Raw genomic sequence first — 22,242 nt, forward strand, 5'->3', positions numbered from 1 at the left:
GAGGCGGGGGAGGAGGAGGAGGAGGAGGAGGCAGTGCCAGGGAGAAACGCAACGGTAAAGTCCACAAGCCCATCTTGCTACACCAGAACAGCACCGAGGTGTCATCCACCAACCAGGTTGAGGTTCCGGACACGACCCAGAACTCCCCCGTGTCCATCAGCAGTGGCCTCAACAGCGACCCAGACATGGCTGACAGCCCTGCGGTGACAGGAATGAGTCACGTGGCCTCCGTCATGTCCGGCCTTACCCAGGGCGTTTTCATGTCAGAAGTGGCCGGAGACCCCGTCTACAGCATGTCTCCGACTGGTGGCCCCAACGCTCACCTCATGGGTGCTGATGCCAGCTCGCAGGCTTTGGTGCTCTCCGTGACCTCTGATCGTCACAAGTTCGCGTTTGCCAGCGGAGCAGTGGGGGAACCCGGGAGCACGGGCGACAGTCTTTCCATGTTGTCCGCAGCTGGGGTTTCGGAGGAACTGGCTCTCTCAAGCAGTCTGGACTCTGGAACCATCAAGATCCCAGAGACCAACATGAACTTTGACCCTGACTGCTTCCTGAACAACCCCAAACAAGGCCAAACCTATGGAGGCAGTGCAATGAAGACAGAAGGAAGCTGCGCCTCATCCTCCTGCGGGGTCAGCGGTGGTGTCACCGACGACGCTCTGCAGAGCTCTCCCGCCATGCCAGACAATGGCTACAGCTTCGGATCAGCTTTAGTGAAGAACATCAAGACTGAAGACACCTCCTTTGAGCAGCAGCTGGCCAAGGAGAGTGGCTACCAGGTGGGGGCAGTAGTGAACTGTGGTGGCGGCGTGTCGGTGCCACCTGCTACCAGTTCAGGTCAGGGCAGCCTAACACTGAACCCAGCAGGATCCTTGCTTCCTTCTGGTGGTGGTTTAAGTCCCAGCACCACCCTGGAGCAAATGGATTTCAGTGCTATCAATGCCAAGCAGGACTATGCATCCGGCGCTTCTGCCGTGAGCTATGGTCAGGCCATTTCTAGTCCTCGCATGCCACACCAGAACCGTTCTCCCAGTTTCTTCCTTCAGGATGCTTCTCAGTCCAGCCAGGCACAACAGGGAAGGGCCAGCATGGGCCAGAAAACACACATGATGGAGCACAACACCCAGGAAACTGGAGCCTATATGGCGCTGCATGTGGTGAAGGCTGAATCTCCTACTAGTAATGGTCACCTACACCACCACCAACAGACCCAACATAGGGCCAGCTGTAATGGAGGCTCACCAACAGACAGCGGTAGCCAGACTGGATCCCTGCAGCTGCTCCAGTACCGGGGGACTTTTGCTGGGCTCGGCAATGAACACGAGGAGGTGGTGGTTCTGGAGCAGCCGGCCGGTGTGAGTTCTGGCCAGGCTAGAGCGCCCGAGAATGGAGCCGAGAATCTACTCAAGCCAGGAGATCAATTGCAGTCCTGTGTGGCAGGAAACGGAGAAGGAGGCGCCACTGAGCACTATATTCAGACATCAGATGGCGGTGGAGTAGGAGGAGGAGGTGGAGGAGTAGGAGGAGGAGGAGGAAATGGTGGTGCGGCCGAAGGCATGGCACTTCCCAATGGAAATGGAGACGATGGCTGCGATCATATGCCACAGCAACAGCAGCTGCAGCCACTCCTCCAGGGAGCAGGCATGGTCCAGGGACTCTTCAACGCTGTTGCAAGCCACCAAGGCTTGGGGGGAGCCGCCAATAACGGAGGAGCAGGGGGCACTGGCATGGAGATCAGCCTAGATCACTTTGACATCTCTTTCGGAAACCAGTTCTCGGACCTAATTAACGACTTCATATCAGTGGATGGCAGTGGAACGGCCATGTCTGCCGGAGGAAGCCTCTATGCTCACCAGCTTGTCACTTCACACAGCTCGGAGAGTCCAAACACTGCCGGCGGGGGTCCCCAAGAGAGGCACGAGGATGCCAGGGGGTCTGGCTACAACCCATCAGAGCTCTGCCTTCAGCCATGCTGCAGCCCCCAGTCTCTGAGCGGGGGTGCTGGTGCAGCGGGGAACACTGGAGAGGCGGCGTCGCTGTCCTACATGAATGTAGCCGACGTGGTCTCTGCTGCCGCTGCGCACGGCGCGCTGGGCATGCTCCAGGCCACTGGGCGGCTCTTCATGGTCACTGACTACTCTCCTGAGTGGTCCTATCCTGAGGTGAGTGAGTTATGTTTGATTTGATGGAACCCGAGTCTTACGATCAGCATTGGTTCTTAAAGATGTGTTTTGTGCTTGGGCTAATCTGTAATTTGGATGTGCAATACAGTATTGCAGGGTGTATCCCAGCTCTCGCTCAAAGACGGCTGGGATAGGCTCTAGCACGCCTGTGACCCTCGTGAGGAGAAGCGCTTCAGATAATGGATGGAAGCATAGTGCTGTCTACTCCTCTAATGTTCAGCAGAATAATACACAATTCAGTATGGGAGAACTGATCAACGTGGCATTATATTTCCTGTCCACAAGAGAGCAGTAAAGGCGAATACAAAATTTTCCCAACACTATTTTACTGAAGATGCCATTTTTGCTTCTGTGCTCTTGGTGGCAGCATACAATAGCGAGGCAGGCTCAACTCTTAGGAATTTTATTTTATTATATATTTATAATATTTGGGCCGAATTTGCAAAATACTGACCAGTGTAAAGACTTCAATCAAGCGCTCTATGCAATACAAAGTACTCTTCATCCAAAATGACACAAAATGATTTTGTGGCAGCAGTTTGTATTAGTGTACAAATGCATCGCATCATATTGATATCTTATTCTGCTCAATGAGAGCGACAAATACAGTAATGCTAAACACATCCAAAAATATTGCTATTCTGTTCTAGCACAAATAACAGACTTTGCATATAACCATAATACTGTAAATAACATGTATTTCACTGAGTTTTGATATTTTTTTTTTTTAAGACAGCAATAGTCACATTAAGATGCAGAATCTCTTGTGCAAGGGTGTTCTTTCTGGTCAAGACGGCAGCACAATAGTTCCACATACAGTGAAATCCACATGAAGGACCAACAATGCAACAATTACAGTATACAAATTGCATCAATGTCTCATGAGCACCATCAGTGTTTGGTAAGAACAACAAAATAATTTAGTCCCCAATTACGCCTTATTTGTGGTTTTAAATCTCTCCATACTTGGCACATAATCTGGTTTAAATTCACACAAGGACAAGGGTGCAGATGTTTGAAGTGCTCTTTGAGCCAAGTCTGATGTATTCATGTACTTTCCGTCCATGAGATTGGAGATTGGTCCTGCTGGTGACTTTAGGACTCAAGAGGGAACAAGAGGCAAGTTAGACTGAATGCCTTCTGACACCAGTATCCGAAATTATGATTTTGCAGACAAAGCCAGCCAAGGCTTCCATATAAACTGCAGCAACGAGTATGAAAGCCTGAATCAGCTGCAACTCATAATGCTTTATGTTACACTGAATCCAGTATTTTCCGACAGGAAAGATTTGCATGCATTTACAGTATGCCATGTCACTGCAGCCCACTATCCAAAGAAAAGTTACCTTAATACATAGAGACGATGATGAGGATTTTTTCTTGAATGACAAAACAGTTCCTCTCTGACTGTACCAGAACTAATGGTTTACCTTTGCCAAGGTCGAGTTTTGCATTTAGGCCTACCTAGAGTACAACCAAAGCAATCAGGTAGTTGTTGTCTTTCTGAACTCCACGTGCATGTGTTTTGAAGGGCGGTGTGAAAGTGCTAATCACGGGCTCCTGGCAAGAAGCTGCCTCAAACTACAGCTGCTTGTTTGACCAGATTTCAGTTCCAGCCTCTCTCATCCAGCCGGGAGTGCTGCGTTGCTATTGCCCAGGTGAGATATGCATGCTGCTTTTTTTTCCAAAAAGCTGCATTTGCTGAAGTTGATTTGCACACGACATCCTAAACATGTGCTCTCGGTCATCAGCTCATGACACAGGTCTGGTGACGCTCCAGGTGGCCGTTAGCAATCAGATCATCTCCAACTCTGTGGTTTTTGAGTACAAGGCCCGTGCGCTTCCCTCGCTGCCCTCTGCTCAGCACGACTGGCTCTCACTGGATGGTAAGTCTCGCTCAGACTCCGAACCACTTTTTCACCTTTCCTCTGTCACGTTGCGAGGTGGTGGTGGACCCCAAAAAGCAGGCAGGAGGGAGGAGCAGGGTGTACTTGAAGAATTGTATTAAAACATAGAGAAAACTAAATCCAAAACAAACAAAGTAGCAAACAAAAATCACAACTGAAGCTAGAACAGAACTGTGACCAAAACATGACCGAAACAAACCTGACAGCAGCAGACAAACGGCAACAAACAAACATGACAGTAGCAAAGAGCAACAATGACCCGACAATGAGTGGTCGGGCTGGGAGTCCTTTTAAAGCACTAATTACCTAATGACCAACAGGTGTGCAGCTGCAGGCGAAGCCCTACAGTGCCACCTGTTGGTCCCAAACCGAATCATGACATCCTCAAACTTCCTCTGAACATTTCTCACATGAACTTTGTCAAAATTTTGCGTGCTGCTGCATCAGATTCCTTCTTCCTTCAGACACTTATAATGATAGACCTTAAATTACAGCAGTGCCAATTGCAGCATGTCTACACTCTCCTCGCCAGTGTCTGCCTCCCAACATGGTGGTATATTTCATCTGACGAATACCGATTTGAATGTGCACTTGCCCTTGTGTGTGCTGCATATTTCAACGAAATTAACGGTGACCATCATGGGCGGGACATCTTGTTTGGACAGAATGCAGGCTTTCAAGATGATGAACCTTTGAAGAAGCATTTAAGACAAAATTCCAGTTTTGCTCACTTTTGCAGTAAAAAGGCAATGTTGAAAAATGCCTGCATGGGACTCATAATGAGGACTTGTATCACTCAAACACTGCAAGACATGCGGTCTATTCCCCAGGATATAGTGAGCCTGGTTCTTTGTGGATGTGGATCTGTGCATGTAAAAGCGCCAGTGCATCGGCAGGATAAAGTGGGACGAGGTGAAGCACGAGCTCCCACGACAGCTGCATTGCGGACGGTCCTGGAGGGAGCGGGAGGGAGATGAAGCGGCGCATTTCCCCGCCATTCATACACGGATGCCTCAGCATGACTGGCTCATTCACGGAAGCAGCTGAGGAGGAGCTGATTGACTCTAGGAAAAAGCAGCCCGCCCTTTTACCTCGCTGAGTTTAACTCCTTGCTTGCTACCGGCAGCCATCTGCTGCTCGCTCTTGATTTTCTGCCAAGAGAAGGAGCTATTTAGCTTTGGCTGTAGTGAAGACTCCACTGTACACATAAGAGACACCGACATAATTGAAGCTGCAGTATGTCAACAATCCAAAGATGGCTCTATTTACATCTTGTGGTTACTGACAGTGGTGCTCAGTTTGTGATTGGAATACCTCGTGTATACAAAAATGAACACACTGTTAATTGATACTTCTCTGACAATGTTAATTAGAATTAGAAAATGTTAAATAGAATTTGTTCAATAGAATTTGGGATGTGGCTATTTTCATGGATTGGGCCAATGAAGTGGCCAGTCTATAAATGAATATTTCACTTGGACACCAGAACAGAAACACATTTTGTGGATGAGTCTAGACATCAAGTAATTCAATAGCAACGGGATGTATTACGAGCCAGCTCTCCCTTTGGATTTTTGCAAGCTACCTAAGCAGCATCAGGACAACTGTCCGTGGACAGACTCTGCCCCAGCATCCCCAACACACACACACACACACACACACACACACACACACACACACACACACACACACCAGACTCCGAGTGTCTCTGATAACTTTGTTCGCAAGTAGGGCAGACTGTGTCACTGCTGCATGTCAGCGTCAACCGCACAGCCATCAGGCTGCGCTTCCAATGCGGTGTGACAGAATGCATGGACTTGAAGTCAAAGTGCAGCCACCTGATTCCGAAAGGCCGCCGACGCAGTTCTTTGCATTTAGTCCGCAGAGCGATTTGCATGCAGCTTGGCCAAGGAGGACGACTTGGTGTTGTGATCATGCTTGTGGCACTGCTGCCTGCCTGCCTGCCTTGATTTGTCATAATGCAGAGTGGGGGAAGGGGCGCTTCTTCTTTTTTTTTCCTTCTGCTGCAGCATTGCAGGTAGAGAGCCATTGGCAGGACACAGCCACAATTCTCCAATAAGATCCCGCGCTTCCAACCTTATAGACCACGGTCCAGGGTGTGTGGTGCGTGTGCGTGTGGCTCATTCAGCTGCAGCCGGACTACATCCTCGTGCAAGCGGCGTGCAGACTGTTGCGAGCAGCACACACTCATTCAGCGCAAGTGCTGGGGGTGGGCGTGTTTGGTTGACTATTGCAAAGATGCGCTTGACCGAGGCGGCGCCGTCCAGCGTACGCACAACAAACCTGTTTGAATGTTACGCCGATGCAAGCCGGTGCTGTAAAAGAAGAGGTGAGCTGGGGCTGGAGGAGCAGTGGCATCTGTTTACCGGCAGCACGTGTGCACTAGTGTGCGCGTGTGAGGTGGAAGAAGTGGAGAAGAGAAGGGAGAGGAGGAGGGGGGCTTTTAGAGCAAGAGGAGTCGCTCTCCGCGCCGCTCTCTCCTTGTTCCATTGTTTGACTCGTGGAGTAGGATGACACTCGGTCCACAAAACATGGACGCGGATGTGCTTTTGCCTTTCTTTGTCTGAGGGGCTGGGACGGACATTTCTTTTTTCAGCTTTGCGCGTGTGTGTGTGTGTGTGTGTGTGTGTGTGTGTGTGTGTGTGTGTGTGTGTGTGTGTGTGTCTGTGTGTGTGTGTGTGGGACGCAGTCATGGAACGACTAGCGTGGGTCAGGATACCGGTGGCCAACACCTGAGCCTCCTAAACAAACAAAAGAGGCTTTTTCACCCAGCGTTTGGGATGGACTCTATCCGATGGAAAATAAGATAGAAGGTTAGAACTTCAGGCTACATTGTTGTGTTTTTCAGGCTTGTTGTCCATTGTGCGTACGTGTGTGTGTGTGTGTGTGTGTGTGTGTGTGTGTGTGTGAGAGAGAGAGAGAGAGAGCGTGAGCGGGTCAGAGGAAGTTGAAGTTGCATGCTTCAGTTGACGCTGTAACTGGGCTGAGGTGGAGTTTGAATCAAATGTCCACCTCTGGCTGTGGTCGAAAAGACCCGACTCACTCCGACTGCATGAAATCCAGCAGGCATTGTTATCTTACGAAACCCCCAGGATAATGTATGCATCTCATTGTGACAGCCTTATTCATTAATTAAATAGTGCTGTGATTCACCTATTTTACATGAAAAAAAAATCTCACAGAACACTGCCAAACAAAAATGTCACAAAAAGTAGCATGATCTGCTTTCTGTTTACTGAATCAGTGTCTGCCCATTTAATTAAACACAAAACCTGGTGGGTGAATGGCACTAGGCGGATACACAGATTTGATGTGCCTTGTGCTGTCAAGTGGATGAACTTTTAATTGTTCTTCCTCTCACTTTATGTCACTGACGACAGTAGATGAACAGAGATACATAATTTGGAGAAAATAAATCCATTTCGGACAAATTAAGTGAAAGTAGGTAACACCTGATGATCTCACTGTGGCTGAGAGTCAGCCTCCATCCCTTTTCAACTTGTACTCACACCGGAGTTGTCCGAAAACAAGCTCATCACAGGGCTGCCGTAGTGTGTCACTCTTGTTGGAAGCTCGTGGCTACTACAGCACACAAGTACAACGCATACTTGACATGAACACTTTGCCAGGATAGAAAAACTTGCATTGGAATCAACCAAATTCTTATTTATCTATCTATCTATCTATCTATCTATCTATCTATCTATCTATCTATCTCTTTCTGTCTGTCTGTCATTTCATCAGCTACAAGGTTTGCTGAACAACTTCCAACATAACTTTTTGCCCTCGCTTTGCCTCCTTTCTAAACCACAAGCATTTAAAGGCCAATTATTTACTGAATGAACTATGAAGTGAAACTATCAAACAACGATGTGTGACTACGACCACCTTTTGTGTGGATGGCAACACGCAAACAATGCTGCTGAGCAGGGCTCCCAATACAGTTAAGCATTTACAGTCTTCAGTCAGACGCAGCAAAACCCAAATGTTTTTTCATGAGTCCATGTGGGTCTATATGTGACTGTGTTACATTATAATCACTTCCTTTTCAAGTGGGACATACAGACACCAGTGCCAAACCAAATTTCAAAGTTCACAACGAGCTGGTGATCTAGTGCGGGCCCTGTGTTTGGACTCATGTTGAAATTGTTGTTGTTGTTTCAACTCTTCTTCTTCACAGTGGTGGCCCCTCGTTATTTATTCATCCCTTGTGGCAGGAATGTCTGAGAGGTTCCGATAAAAGCTTTGTCACTTGTGGACAATTGTATGTTGATAAGGTGCTCTGAGCTAGTTCCAAATGGAATATATTCAAGATCACACATTATTGGTGGCCAGACGAGTTCACGTTGTCTTGTTCAGAGTACGAATTTACACTTCATGTTCCAAAATGGTGTTGGTTCAAGGCTTCGTGTTTGTTTATTGTAGATTTGAATTTGATTCCTGCTTTGCATCCTGTGTTTGCACCCTTTCTTGATGCCCACTGAATTATAAAGTAACGCGAAACTCAAACGGGCCTTCTGCCCAAGACACCTGGTCGAGTCTGCAGCAGTGTATGAGTGCAATGCTAGGTGACAGTAAGTCCCCGTGGCACTGACTCTTGGTGCTTGACCTTTGTTGTGACCGAATCTCTTGACTTTTTAGATTCGACTTGTGTTGACCTATTTAGCTGGACAAACGCCAGGAGGTTCAGAGCCACTCTCTCTCTCTGGCACGACAAGCAATGTAATCACACATTGTGGAAACTGTTGATTCAACAAAGATACCAAAAAGCTAGACAGCGCATTGCTGGCGTCAGGCTCAAAGCTCCTATGTCACAATTTTGATTTTTTTTTTCCAAATTGTGATTCTGTCGGTCAGTTGACACGCGTGGGCGTTAGTTTGACAAACTCTCAACCAATGTAAAGTTTTGAAAATGCTTTACTCTCTTAGGCGATGCAATGTTCATGTTTGAACCAAACATGCTGTTTTGGGGGACTCCTGAAAAATGATCATTTTCAAGGTATGACAATTCCGCTCGACGTCAGCTGTATGAAAAAATCAACAGAACAGGCCAAGCATTGCTTAGTTTTGCAAGTGCACACCTGTTTGAAGTTGAGATTAGGCTTTAAAACGTCGGAAGCTGGCGGCAGGGAAATTAAAAAGAAAAAAAAATGCATCTTCATAATTTGAGGATAAAGTCAGCCTCAGTCAATCTTGTGAATCTTGCAGCTTTATGAAGACCTTCCGCCTCTTTGATTGCCTCTCGTGTTGCTTGAAGGATGTCGAAGATTTTCACCACCTTCTGCCGCCTGTCTTATATTGCATTACTAAACACACACACACACACACACACACACGCACACGCACACACACACGCTGCATATCGTTGTTCATTTTGGGAGTCTCTTGAAGAGTTTCTGCCATGTCAAGAGGCTGGCTCCATCATTTTATTCCAACTCCTCTGCATAGAAAGAGCTTGAGTGACCATTGCAGTAGAAAGACAAGGCCAATTCATTTGATCAGGCACAAAGTCATGCATATTGCTAAAGTGGCTGTCCACATGGAGGCCGTCCTGGCCGGCTCTCAGGTCCACAGGGGCAGCGCGAGCGATTTCTCGGCACGCAATAAAATGACTCATTTGTGGCCGTGCTCATAAATGTTCAAGCCCTTTTGTCGGACACTATTAAGTTGTGGATTTTTGTTCATGTCCGCGTTGATAATGGCCACTACAATAAAAGACGAAATCACTGGCATTTTTCAGCCTCTTCAGGCATTGATCTCTTGGATGGGAGCTGTTTTGGAGGACAGGGCAGGTATATTGTAGTTTGGCAGTGCTGTAAGAGTACAATTGATGCAGTGGGCTGGTTGCATCTGTTCTTTACTTCATTGGGAAAAGTTAGAAAGGGCGGCGAACAAGCAGATGTGAAGAAGTTAGTCTCCTAATCACCATTGTTTTTTGCTGCATGTAAACAAAAGCACACATTTGCCGAATGAATATGCCACTTGCTTTTCGATTGCCCTGAAGACATGAGAGTGACCGTACCGCTCTCCTCAAAGCCGAGCGTGGGAAGGCACCAACGGTGTCGGCGTGTTGATGCCCTCGTCTTTGGCTGCTCACCTTTCCCGTCTCCTCCCACTCGTCTCTTCCCCCATCCTCCCTCCGCAGTGGACGTGCGTGGCATTCAGAGTAGCAGGCAGCAGGTGGGAATGACATCATCCGCGCTGCAGCGCACTGCAGCATTAGGCCTGCCTGAACAAAGGCATGTGGGCATGCTGCTCACTATCCTCTCTGCTGCTCCGTGCTTGCGTGTTGGCCTTGACCTTTGTCAAGCGCGTGGCCTCGTACCATGTTGGGTTGCAGAGTGCACTGACCTATCCCAAACTCAGCACTCCAGACACAGCCCCTCCGCCTTAGCAGCGAATGCTAAATTGGTACTAATTCACCAGTCGATTGTTGAAGATGCTGCGAACGCAGGCGTCTTTTGCAGCTCTGTTGATTGGACACAAAGCGGCATGAAGGGAAGCGGCATGCTGAAGCATACGGTCAGAGAGCGGAGCAATTTAGCACCCTGTAACATGATGTTTCCTTGCCTGACCTCTTTTACGCTGGGCTGACATTAAACATCCGTGCTGTGTTGTGAAGGCTGGACGCTTCAAGCGATCAGGTCCCGTCTGATGACGTCCACACAGAGACATGTGGGCCAAGTACCAGACACGTAAAGCGCAGTCAGGAAGATTAATGGATTTTGTTCTGTGCTTTCCCTGTCTCCCTGTATTTTATTTTTCTGTGTACAGTCCTTCTCCTCCCCTTCATCAATAAGCCAATAGAAGACAGACCATACACACACAGTCGTGTTCCCGTCGCCTAGTTACCGCGCAGCAGCAGGTTTCCACAGAAACGGCCCCACGGTGGCTAAATGGGGAATGCTAATGCGGTCTACTCTACTCTCTACTGCACTGGTCTCTGTGTACTCATCCCATTATACTGAATGGACACAACAATCTTGGTATATGTGTGTGAGTCGTACGTCGATGTACCTGTGAGTGGTGTGAGTGTGAGTGTTGTTGCTTAAAGGGGAAGGTTAGTTTTCAAACTGCTGGCAAGATGTGATCTAATTCCTTCCTTGTATTAATGTTGCTAACAGGAGGGGGATTTTCTTTCAAAGTTTCAGCAAAGCTTCTGAAGCCCAAGGAAAGACTGCAGCTGGGTGCCACGAGTGCACAGCAAATGATCGACATCTTGTCAGTCAGACCTTTTGTCTCTGAGTGATTGTTTTTCTTCGGACGGTTGGTTTCGTTAAATTCAAATTAGAGGTGCAAGATGGGGCCAGAGAGGCAAGACTTTAATGTTATTATTTTTTACTCTCAGGTCAGACTGCCAGTTTTAAGAAAAAGCGCAAACCTCATAATGCCGTGTCAATGTTGCCAGCACATGTATGGGCAGTTGCAATCCTTATAGAATTAATTTGACAGAGAATAACTTTACAATTTCCCACAAGGGCCTGAGCTTTTTCTGTTGCCAAAGACCAACCTCTTGACATGTAGTAGAGTGCCACTATGTAAGCACTCTCAAGGCTAATGCACTTCCATCCTGGTGTAGGGGACGGCTTTTTCTTCAAGGACCCGGGAGATGGTTGTGATTGATTGGTAATGTCCCCGCTTATCCCTGCTATAGCATCTGGGACTCTTGTGCTCTCACTGGTTGCATTGATTCGGCTGGAGAGGCCTTGAGTCCTGCTTGCCCTGTGTGACACCTGTTCATCTTCTTGGGCTGCCTTGCACGAGAGCTGGAGAAAGCCTGTAACTGGTGATTGATGGACATTGGGGGTGCATTTTGGCAAAGCGTCTTATTAGGATGAGGTTCTGATTGATGCTATTGTTTTCACTCACTTGTCAGTCTGATTAATGATGATTAGACAGGGGTTGTAATAGTGAGAAGAGGGACCTTGTCATTTACTGCTTATGTCACAAATGGTTGATGATTCTGGTTCAAGGAGCTTTCTGCAGCTCCGCTGCTTGCTGGAAGCAACACATTTGGTGCCTACAGCGAGATCATTCGTCTTGTCGGGATACAAGGTTGTGTGCGTGGATACGACAGCAAACACACGCATTTCTTGTCACGCAGCATCTCTGCCGCGGGCTGAATTGTGTTCCTCCTCTGTGTCCCGCCACCTGGCCAGATAACCAGTTCCGAATGTCTATCCTGGAGCGCTTGGAGCAGATGGAGAGGAGGATGGCGGAGATGGCCAGCCACCAGCAGCCGACCACCGTAGCGAGTGGTGGGGCTGCAGGAGGAGGAGGAGGAGGAGGAAGTGGCGGAGGAGCGGGGGCAGGTGGAGGTGCAGGAGGTGGAGACAGCAACAGCCAGACACAGGTAAACGCCTGAGGTAACTTGCAGAGCACAAGTAGCAGACAGAAGATCACGTGGCCACGTTATAAACATCTTATTGGCTTATGTTTTCAGGGACAAAATGCAGCCCGTATCCACCTGGGGGGACGAACGTTTGTGAGTGTTGGCAAATGCTTTTTTTGTCGCCAGCATGTTCAAAATTTCCTTACGACAACAAAAACAATTAGAGCTGTTGGCGAGCATCTACAGAATGTTTGTGACCTTGAACGAACGCTAACAAGTACTCACCATATGCTGCTGATGCCAACACTTGCAATCGTTCGCCCCTCGGTGGGATATGGCCTTAAACACATTGCGGAGTCGCTCCCAAGTCAGTAATCATCACCTCCGTGATGGCGAATAAGCTACACTTCTGGCATGGAGGGTTTTCACGAAGGGATGATCAGGAAAGCTAGGGAAGCCGTGCGAAAGTAAGAGTGACACAGCTAGCGTGTTTAACACCAGAATGAAGTGCTTGACGACATCCAAATTTGAACAGCCACATTAATACGTGTCTGGACCCTGGAGAGAAAATCTAATGGTGAAACAGAAGCAGAAACTAGAAATAAATTTAGTTCCAGTACAGTGTCCATCATTCAGGAGGAATGGCTAAGATTAAAAGTATGCATATAATTATGATGTATGGAATGTGAATATTAGTAAAGTAAGTAATGTTACTTGCCCGTTTGTACAAGTATTTTGGATTTTTAAAGTCTGCGCAACAAAAAAGCATAACAATAGTTATTTTTGTCATCACTTGAGCTTTGCTGAATGGAATCCATTCAGTCAACTAAACATAAACTGAAATTCAGCCGTCCATCCATTTTCCGATCCGCTTATCCTCACAAGGATCGCAGTGGGGCTGGAGCCCATCCCAGCTGTCTTCGGGCAGTAGGCGAGAGACACCCTGAACTGGTTTCCAGCCAATCGCAGGGCACACCGAGACGAACAACCATCCACACTCACACCTAGGGACAATTGAGAGTGTTCAATCAGCCTGCCATGCATGTTTTTGAAATGTGGGAGGAAACTGGAGTCTCAGAGAAAACCCACGCAGGCCCGGGGAGAACATGCAAACTCCACACAGGGAGGCCGGAGCTCGAATTGAACCCGGTACCGCTGCACTGTGAGGTCTACGCGCTAACCACTGCACCACCGGGCCACCCGCAAGTAATCATGTGATAGCAAAAAATCAGCTAATTGGTGAATGCCAAACCGCAAATAGGTGGGTGTCCACTGTAATTGGCAGGTTCTAAAGATTTCATTTGGAAACTTCAATGCTGTATCTGCAAAATGTTCACATTTACAATATTCCTCTTCTTCATAGTTCACATTTTCTAGAAACAATAATCGTAACTGCTCATGGTCACCATTTAGAACCAATATGAATGACAAACAGAAGTTGGTTTGAAGTACAACTGTAACGCAGTGGAACGTCAAATCAGCACTTGTGTCCCTTGAGTAAGTTGACATCCTACAAGGTGATCTTTGAATTGAAATCACGCTCTTGCATCATCTTTTAGGCTCAGTAGCTCCACAGAACACAGCACCTCCTCACAGCTGATGCGCAGGCACAAGCTCCGCCGACGGAGATACAAAGTGTCCACACAGAGAGGCCCGAGCTGGAATTGAACCCGGTACCTCTGCACTGTGAGGTCAATGCGCTAACTACTGGACTACCGGGCCGCCCACTGAAATTCATATTTGTTTGAAATTGACCGACTGAAAATGTTTCTAGACCATTCAGTTTGTTGCTACACACAATGTGAATTTAAGGGGGAAAAAAATATAACAGTTGATTGTATAAAAAAGAAAAATAATTGTTCATTGTTTGAACACAAGTTGTCATAGTTTGATTGTTTGATAATAATTTACCTGCAAAATGACAAATTTGCTTCTCATGTGAAGTCACGGCTGTACAAAACAAAACATTACAAAATTCGAGCCTTGGTGTATACCGGTATTCGCTTTTATTCTGCTCGGTCTTCACTCCGCAGTCTGCTGCCACATCGGCATTGCAAATGAAAATCTGTTCTCAATTGTCTTACATGGATAAATGAAGGGAATAAATAAATGTCAAATATAACAGCAATCACCGGAAGAACAGCATGCCCACACAGAAGCATGGCACTGTCAGCCTTGTGATTTGCTGATGCTCCTCTTCAGCAGGACATTGAGTTTCAGTCAAACTGTTCTAAATGCCCATCAAAAGTGGCCCAAAACTGTCAGATGCACGAGCAGTATCACCATGTATCAGCATGGCAATGATCTCAAGCGCGCATCCCAAGTCCAAACTTGCGCCAATGTCAGGTGAAATGAAGAGGGCTGTGCACAGATGCCCTTGCAGTCTGACACATTTGGGTCGGGACACTTAGACGAGTCAAGAGGTGCTACGCTGTCTTTCCGACTAATCCCACTATGGACAGGTTTGGGTTTCCCTGACAGATTTGTTTCTTTTTAATGGATTTATACAGATGAAAAAGTCAATGAAAGGATTAGCCATATGCACCTTTTGTATCGAAAAACATTTTATCATGGCGGTGTTTATTGTGGACATCCATTGTTCATCGTCCTCTTCTGTGGAGATAGCATGCTAAAATGTAACTTACGTGTCGTGTTTGTGCTCCATTCCATTCATGATACTCTGGTTCGTACCTCGAGCTGTCATGGTCCTTCGTGGCAAACACAAAGAATAATGCGCAGGACAGAACCGAATGGCGTGATTGCTGTGTTGTCCGAAAGGAATGCTCTTCAAATCCAGTAATAAAGATTGCACCCTGTTTGTTTGGCAGTGTGCGACAGGCCCAGCGCAGGCCAGTAGCTCCTTTGAGAGCCGTGTGGTTGTGGTTTGCGAGAAGATGATGAGCAGAGCTTGTTGGGCCAAGTCCAAACATTTAATCCACTCCAAGACTTTCCGAGGCATGACGCTCCTTCACCTGGCTGCTGGCCAGGGCTACGCCACCCTCATCCGGACGCTCATCAAGTGGCGGTGAGAACAGCATCCTGACAATGCACTGCTCCTATGTTTGCATGTCATTTGATTTTGGGTTGTCTTCCACCCAGCGCCAAACATGCTGATAGCATTGATCTGGAGTTAGAAGTGGACCCTCTCAATGTGGATCACTTCTCCTGCACACCTCTGGTAAGAGAGCTGTGCATTTTTAGACATGTATGAATCATGTTTTTAGCATTCCCCTGCATCTGTGTTTCTTTTCTGCAACTGTGCCAGATGTGGGCGTGTGCACTGGGTCACCTGGAGGCAGCCGCGGTCCTGTACAAGTGGGATCGACGGGCCCTTGCAATTCCAGATTCTTTGGGCCGTCTACCTCTTTCCATCGCCCGCTCTCGGGGCCATACCAAATTGGCGGAATGTCTGGAGCAGCTGCAGCGGGAGGAGCGTCAGCCACCAGCGCCGCTACCCCCCACAACTCGCACGTCTTTCTCCCCAACGCTCGACACTCCCGCTGCAGACAGCTGGATGCTCAGCTGGGCGAATGAGAACGCAGTAACTCCCGGCGGTGGCAAGAGAGGAGGTCCTGCTACGACGACAACTACGTCCACCGACACCAGCCACAATCCAGGCTCGTAGCTTTGTTTCGACTTGGCTTCACATCAAATAGTGGCTGGGACTCATTTCTTTATAGTCGTTTTCTCTGCATTGCTAACCTTTGCATGTTCTGTGTTTTGCAGACTTGAGAAGGCCCAGGTCAGAACCTTCAAGTTACTACAGCAGCGAGGGCCAAAGAGACCTACCGCTAGCTAAAAAGCATAAACCCAACCCACAGCAATTTCAGACGCGGCCCGACAAGGCCGCGTCTGTTCCTCTTAGCCTGCAGCAGCAGCAGCAGCTGCTCCACAAGCTTTCCTCTAGCCCCAAGAGCCAGTCCTCGGAGAGCCTGGACACGAGTCTGTCGACAGGGGGCAGCACGGGGACAGCCAGGTGGACCTCCAGGGAGGAGACTTTTTCTGGTAGCAACATGGGGAGGAAGGGTCTGGGGGTCGACGAGAGTGGCATTTTGGGGAAGGAGAAGCCCGTCAGCCGCTTACGCCAGCGGGAACAACTCAGCATGCTGGTCATGGCGGAGAGAAGCGTGGCTGACGCAGAAATGTTATCCTATCAGGATGATCTGGAGAATCAAGACTGTCTCACACAGATGGATAACCTACAGGTGAGAGTGACTGGTTTACCATTTTAGGTGCTTGGCACCCACTTTTCACCGGCATAGTCTCTAAAGTTGACTCTTACATAGGATGCATGCTGTCGCACGCAACATATCTTTGCAATCGCTGGTTGCCAACAGTAGACTTGATTGCTCTTTTAGAAAGGCAACATTCAACAATGTCACGGTTCTCATCTTTGCAATGTCCACTTAGCATTAGAGTCATCGCAAAGCCAAACAGTCAACCTCAAATCATAGATGTTCTTTCAGCATCAGTCAACAGTCGTTCACGTTTGTCTCAACAAAACAGGCAAATATGATGACTCTGGCCGAGCAGATCATCGAGGCAACACCGGAGAGGATCAAGAGGGAGCATTTTTCTTCTGCTGACTCTTTGCCGGGAGACACATCAGGGGTCAACAGCACCATGAACTGGCTAGCCAACTACCTGGGAGATGTAGAGCAGCTGCCCAGCATCTTACACCTACGGTAGGGCGAGACCTCGAATACAGGGTAGCATTTGTTGTAAAATACCCCCCTCGTATGCGCTCCTGTTCCAAAAAGTTGCTTGGCAGTCATACGCTGAGTGAAACGAGGTTGCAGCAACACCTAGGCTCACCAACATAGTAGCAGGTGGCCCTGTTCGAAAAAGAGCTCAGATCGTGTTCGTGGCTCGTGAAAATGGAACATGGGGATAGTTGTGGAAGTCAGCATTCGAAAATGTACTTGCTGAGATTTATAGAAATGAAGTGTGTCCGTATTGATCATTCGCGGTTTCCTACCTTGTTAATTGAAAGTTGAGATTTGCGAAATCACGACTGTGATCAGTGTCTTGAAGCTCGAGCCAGTGTACCGAGGAAGTGTACTCGGCCCGTGCACTTAGTGGCCAGTGACTGCACTTTGCCAAGGAGCATGCAGAAAGCAGATCTGAAGGCCCCGGTCCTGTTCCTTCCTCAGATCCCTGCACAACGATCCTGTGACCTCCTCGTCCAACCCCAGCCTAAGTCCTGGGCTTACCCCGCTGGGAGAGGGGCCCTTGGAGAGGCCCGCACTTCCATCCCCGGCAGACTGGAGCGACTTCATCAATGCCTCCAACAGCAAAGTGGAGAGAGACCTGGCCCAGCTTACTCTGTCCGATCCAGAGCAAAGAGAGCTATACGAAGCTGCCCGTCTCGTTCAGACTGCCTTCCGCAAGTACAAGGTACAGGCCTTCCCCTCGGGTACCGAATCATGTGCGTGCTGCAGTGTGCCGTGGAAAGCGTGCCCTTGCAGTGCTCGTGCAGTTTTGCAGAGACTTTGATGGGTTTGCTTTAACATGCTCCCAAACTAGTGGGCAAGGTAATGGTCTTTTTGTTTTTGTGGTGGGGGAATGCACTGTTTCTTCTGAAACTGCACACTTTCCTGTCTGTCGGTCTGTCTGTCTGTCTCTCGTGTGTCGTGTTCTTCTTTCCTTTGCTAACGTACAAATGTCAACGTCAACAAAAATGTCACTGGGATGTCAGCATGGGAAAATGGCTTGAACAGAGCATGTTGCTTCCTCTGCTGCTCGGTGAATGGAGCCCGCTGCCGCTTGTTGTCAACTCGTTCTCTGAACAACTTTCCTACTGTTGTGTTCCTCCCTGCTTTTACTTTCTTTCATATGACCTACTGTTTGCTGTCCTTTGTCTTGACGGCGCCAATCTTATCTGCAAGCTAATGCCGAGGGGGACGTTTTGCAAGTCAAGAGTTGGGCTTCCACTCCGACTCGCAGCTTCCTACCGAGGCTGGACACAGGCTAGGGTGCCGTTCACGTGAAGACACCAAGAGACTGATATCGAAGGTGGCAAATAGTAGGTTGTGATTCAGCCTCTGACCCATCCCGCTCTACTTCTCCAACAGGGGCGGCCGCTTCGAGAACAACAGCAAGTAGCCACTGCTGTTATTCAGCGTTGTTACAAGAAATACAAACAGGTTGGAACATTTGTGTAAAAATTGGATTGACTCTACAGTGGAACCTCGGCTTTCTTGAAGTACAGAAGCGAAAGCGAATATCTCCCATCGCAAATAATGTACATCCAATAAATCCCTCCATTCCAGACAAAATATGTTTTGTAGGAAAGAGCTGTTTGTTTAACATACAGAAAACGAATGAAAGGGATACCTCAACATTTAAGTATCTCTCTTACTTTTAGTAATGGCATACGCATGACAGTGAGGAGCGGAGCAAGTGGACGAGAGGTTGTTCTTTGGAACAGAATCCACCATGTTCATACTTTTTTTAATCCATTCCGATGGTGACACTTATTTTTTCTAGCAAAGATCGTGGAACTTTTTTTTTAGCTGCGTCATGGCTTATTTGAACAGTCACACTCAAAAGATGAGCTCAAAAACGATGGAAATGTTTCGGATGAATGCGCACTTTCACGCTCACTGAATAAAGTTGCGTGTGCCAGTCCAGGACATGAGCGGCCGAGTCATGCGGTTGGTACAGACTATTTCTAGCTGTATGAAAGCCAAGCCAATGTACCCGAACAAGGTGAAAATTTGGACCCAAAAAGTGTCATTATCCCCATCATGCGAAAACCGGGGTTCCACGGTACTTGTTTCCCTCATGCAGTCACTAACACAAAGACCGATACAAGTATCCTTTCCCAAACGATTTGCTACATCGCCACTGTGCTTGCTTAACAGTACATATTTTTTCCCTCATGCAAGCTTACATGGATAGCCTTGAAGGTAAACTTCTTCACAACCAGCACCTTAAGCGTGTCCAAAAACCGGACCGGTGTTGACACAGCACGATGTTTTCGTTTGCAGTATGCACTTTATAAGAAGATGACGCAGGCCGCCATCCTTATCCAGAGTAAATTCCGCAGCTACTACGAGCAGAAGAAGTTCCAGCAGAGCAGAAGGGCCGCCGTGCTCATTCAGCAATACTACCGCAGCTACAAGGAGTTTGGCAGGCTCAAGCCCCGGCACCGCGAAGCGGCTGCTGCCCTGATGCAGCACAAAATGAGGTAGAAATGTCATGAAGGCGCCACAGTCAAATCAGGCTCCACAAAATTTGGCCCTTCATGCAGTTCACGAAAGGCTCCAAGAGTTTCTTCATCCAGTCAATTTAGATGAAGTGGCTCTTGTCAAAATGTCAGTGGAAATTCATTTCATTCTCCACGGTATGATATCCACAAGCTAGCCAGCTTGTGGATCTTTCAAATCAGTGCATTTGTCTTAATCCTTGGCCACAAGTCTGTCTGTTTAAAAAGTCGGAGTCAAAGTCAGACTTTTTTTTTAATTGCGTTTTCAATGTAATGCATTAGTGCCATCAGTGTTGCAACATATCTGTGCAGTACTGAACCAGCTGTAGTTGCTCCCCAACAACAACAGAAAAATGGCCAAAAAGTTATAGCACAGATCATCGTTGAAAATATGATCCGATTAAAGTGACCTGAAATTGATACTGACGTGGACTGAAATCTGATCAAAGATGGCTGCTGAAGCTATTCTTTGTGGGTTAAATATCATGTTTTTGTTTGTTTTTTTGCCAGTGTTTTATTTGTTGGTAAGCTCCATAACCTCCCTGCTAATTAGCAATCACATAGTAGTGCCACCTTTGTGTGCACATGTGGTTCACAAACTGGGGTCCGCCCGTCCATCGTAATCTGGTGTATGGTTGCCAAAATCTTTTCCATAAATTCATTTGTGTCGTTTTGAAAAACCTACTTATGGAGACCATGCAGTGCGTCAATAAAACAAAGATACTAAACTAGTACGTACGGTAAGTGAAAGAATCACTGAATTACATTTCTAAACTGTGCATAATAGTACAGCGACTTAAGCTTATGTTCAAACCCGTTACAGAGGAACCTCGAGTTACACACGAGTCTTTTTACAAACTTTTTACGTTACACACACATTTTTGGGGGCTTCTAGTTACGTACATGTTTGGCAATGTGAACTTTCTCAGCATGGATGAGTGGACGAATCAGTGTTGTGCTTTTCGCGTTATTTCACTGTCATTGCCATAGTTGTGCTGTTTTTTGTTTTTTTAACTCTTAATCAGACCTCAGAATAATTGACAGGTTGTGCCTGTAAATGCCCTAAAAACACACATAAAACTCAAAGTCTCCTCTACGGCAGCAAATTGAAGGTTGTCGTGTGTGCAGCTGTAAGTTCCGCCGAAGCGCTTCTTTCACATTATCACAGCGGCTGCCATAAATTGTGTGTGTGTGTGTGTGTGTGTGTGTGTGTGTGTGTGTGTGTGTGTGTGTGTGTGTGTGTGTCACAAAAAAAGACAATTAGAAAATGGACAAAATTGTAATTTTGGAAGGTGACTCTTTTTCAACGGAGGAGCTGTTCTCACCTTCTCACTTCATTAGCGTGCTGTTATTAATTCCATTGAGTATATTTTCACTTTTTCCGATCCGCTTTATCCTCACAAGGGTCGTGGAATGTGCTTTAGCCTATCCCAGCCGTCTTCAGGCAGTAGGCGGGGGACACACCAACAACCATCCACGCTCACGCTCACACTCACACCTAGGGACAATTTGGAGTGTTCAATCAGCCTGCCATGCATGTTTTTGGAATGTGGGAGGAAACCAGAGTACCCAGAGAAAACCCACGCAGGCCCGGGGAGAACATGCGAACTCCACACAGGGAGCCCGGAGCAGGGATTGAACCCTAGACCTCTGCACTGTGAGGTCGACGCACTAACCACTGGACCACCAGGCCGCATCTTTATGATATACTGTATTTATTTTCAACCACACACCGATTAAAATTAGAATTAAAAATGTTTACCATAGGCTTGAACACAGGACACAGTTGCAAGGTCCAGAGTAAAGGAGATATTTATGTGAGGATCAGTGGCTGAAAACTCAAAAACTCAAGGCCCATTTTAACACAAGGTAAGGGGCAACAGGTTAGAAACAATCCGAGCGGAACTGACAGACTGGCACAAGAGGAACGGCAAGTGAACTGAAACTAGAGAGGAGAAAATAAAACAGGAAGTGACAAGACAAACACAAACCACCCTCTCCGCGGTATGACACACAAAATGGAAATCTGATGTATAATTTGGGGGCTGGAATAGCTGAATTGCACTTCCATTCCTTTCAATGGGAAATTTTACCTCGATTAACGAACCTTTTGAGTTGCAAACGGGGTCACGGAACCAATGAGGTTTGTAAGTTGAGGTACCACTGTACTTGAATGTGTTAAGAACACTTCAGTTGTGTTGAAGTGCATTGGCATCTCATCTTTTTGAAGCTGTCTAGTATTAAACTTTTAACTGCAATACATTTTTGTTACATCAATGATGTACTTTTATTCCTAGCTTTAAGCGCAGTGTTGAAAAAGTCTTCCGAAAATGACAGTTGCTTTTTATAATATGAAATGTACATTGTGGGAACAAAAGCTGATGGTGGTTGGTGTGAAAAGTTTGAGAACACTCAACTTAACCAGTTCTTCCTTGTTACCTTAGCTTTGGGCCACTTGAAAGATCTGATACGATTGTGATGTATCGTCACTTATATCCGTCATCCCTGCATTACGAAAGGCAGCTCTTTGTTCAACCCAAAGACATCATTACAGGAATTTAGTGCTTTTTTTTGCAGGGGGGGGGGGGG

General features: G+C 47.3%; 1 protein-coding gene across 1 annotated transcript in view; it reads left to right on the forward strand.

The window, feature by feature from the left end:
- The window catches only part of camta1a (calmodulin binding transcription activator 1a), a 330,976-nt gene that overhangs the window by 299,076 nt on the left and 9,658 nt on the right, over positions 1-22,242 (forward strand). The window contains exons 10-22 of the mRNA XM_019865117.1: positions 4-2,162; positions 3,715-3,841; positions 3,935-4,069; positions 12,271-12,464; positions 15,272-15,468; positions 15,543-15,621; positions 15,709-16,060; positions 16,170-16,648; positions 16,950-17,128; positions 17,597-17,840; positions 18,518-18,589; positions 19,334-19,354; positions 19,436-19,635. Of these exons, the coding sequence (XP_019720676.1) occupies positions 4-2,162; positions 3,715-3,841; positions 3,935-4,069; positions 12,271-12,464; positions 15,272-15,468; positions 15,543-15,621; positions 15,709-16,060; positions 16,170-16,648; positions 16,950-17,128; positions 17,597-17,840; positions 18,518-18,589; positions 19,334-19,354; positions 19,436-19,635 (4,438 nt within the window). The remainder of the gene's footprint in view (positions 1-3; positions 2,163-3,714; positions 3,842-3,934; positions 4,070-12,270; positions 12,465-15,271; positions 15,469-15,542; positions 15,622-15,708; positions 16,061-16,169; positions 16,649-16,949; positions 17,129-17,596; positions 17,841-18,517; positions 18,590-19,333; positions 19,355-19,435; positions 19,636-22,242) is intronic.

Source organism: Hippocampus comes, unplaced genomic scaffold (genome assembly GCF_001891065.2).
Source record: "Hippocampus comes isolate QL1 unplaced genomic scaffold, H_comes_QL1_v1.1 scaffold124, whole genome shotgun sequence".
NCBI lineage: Eukaryota > Metazoa > Chordata > Actinopteri > Syngnathiformes > Syngnathidae > Hippocampus > Hippocampus comes.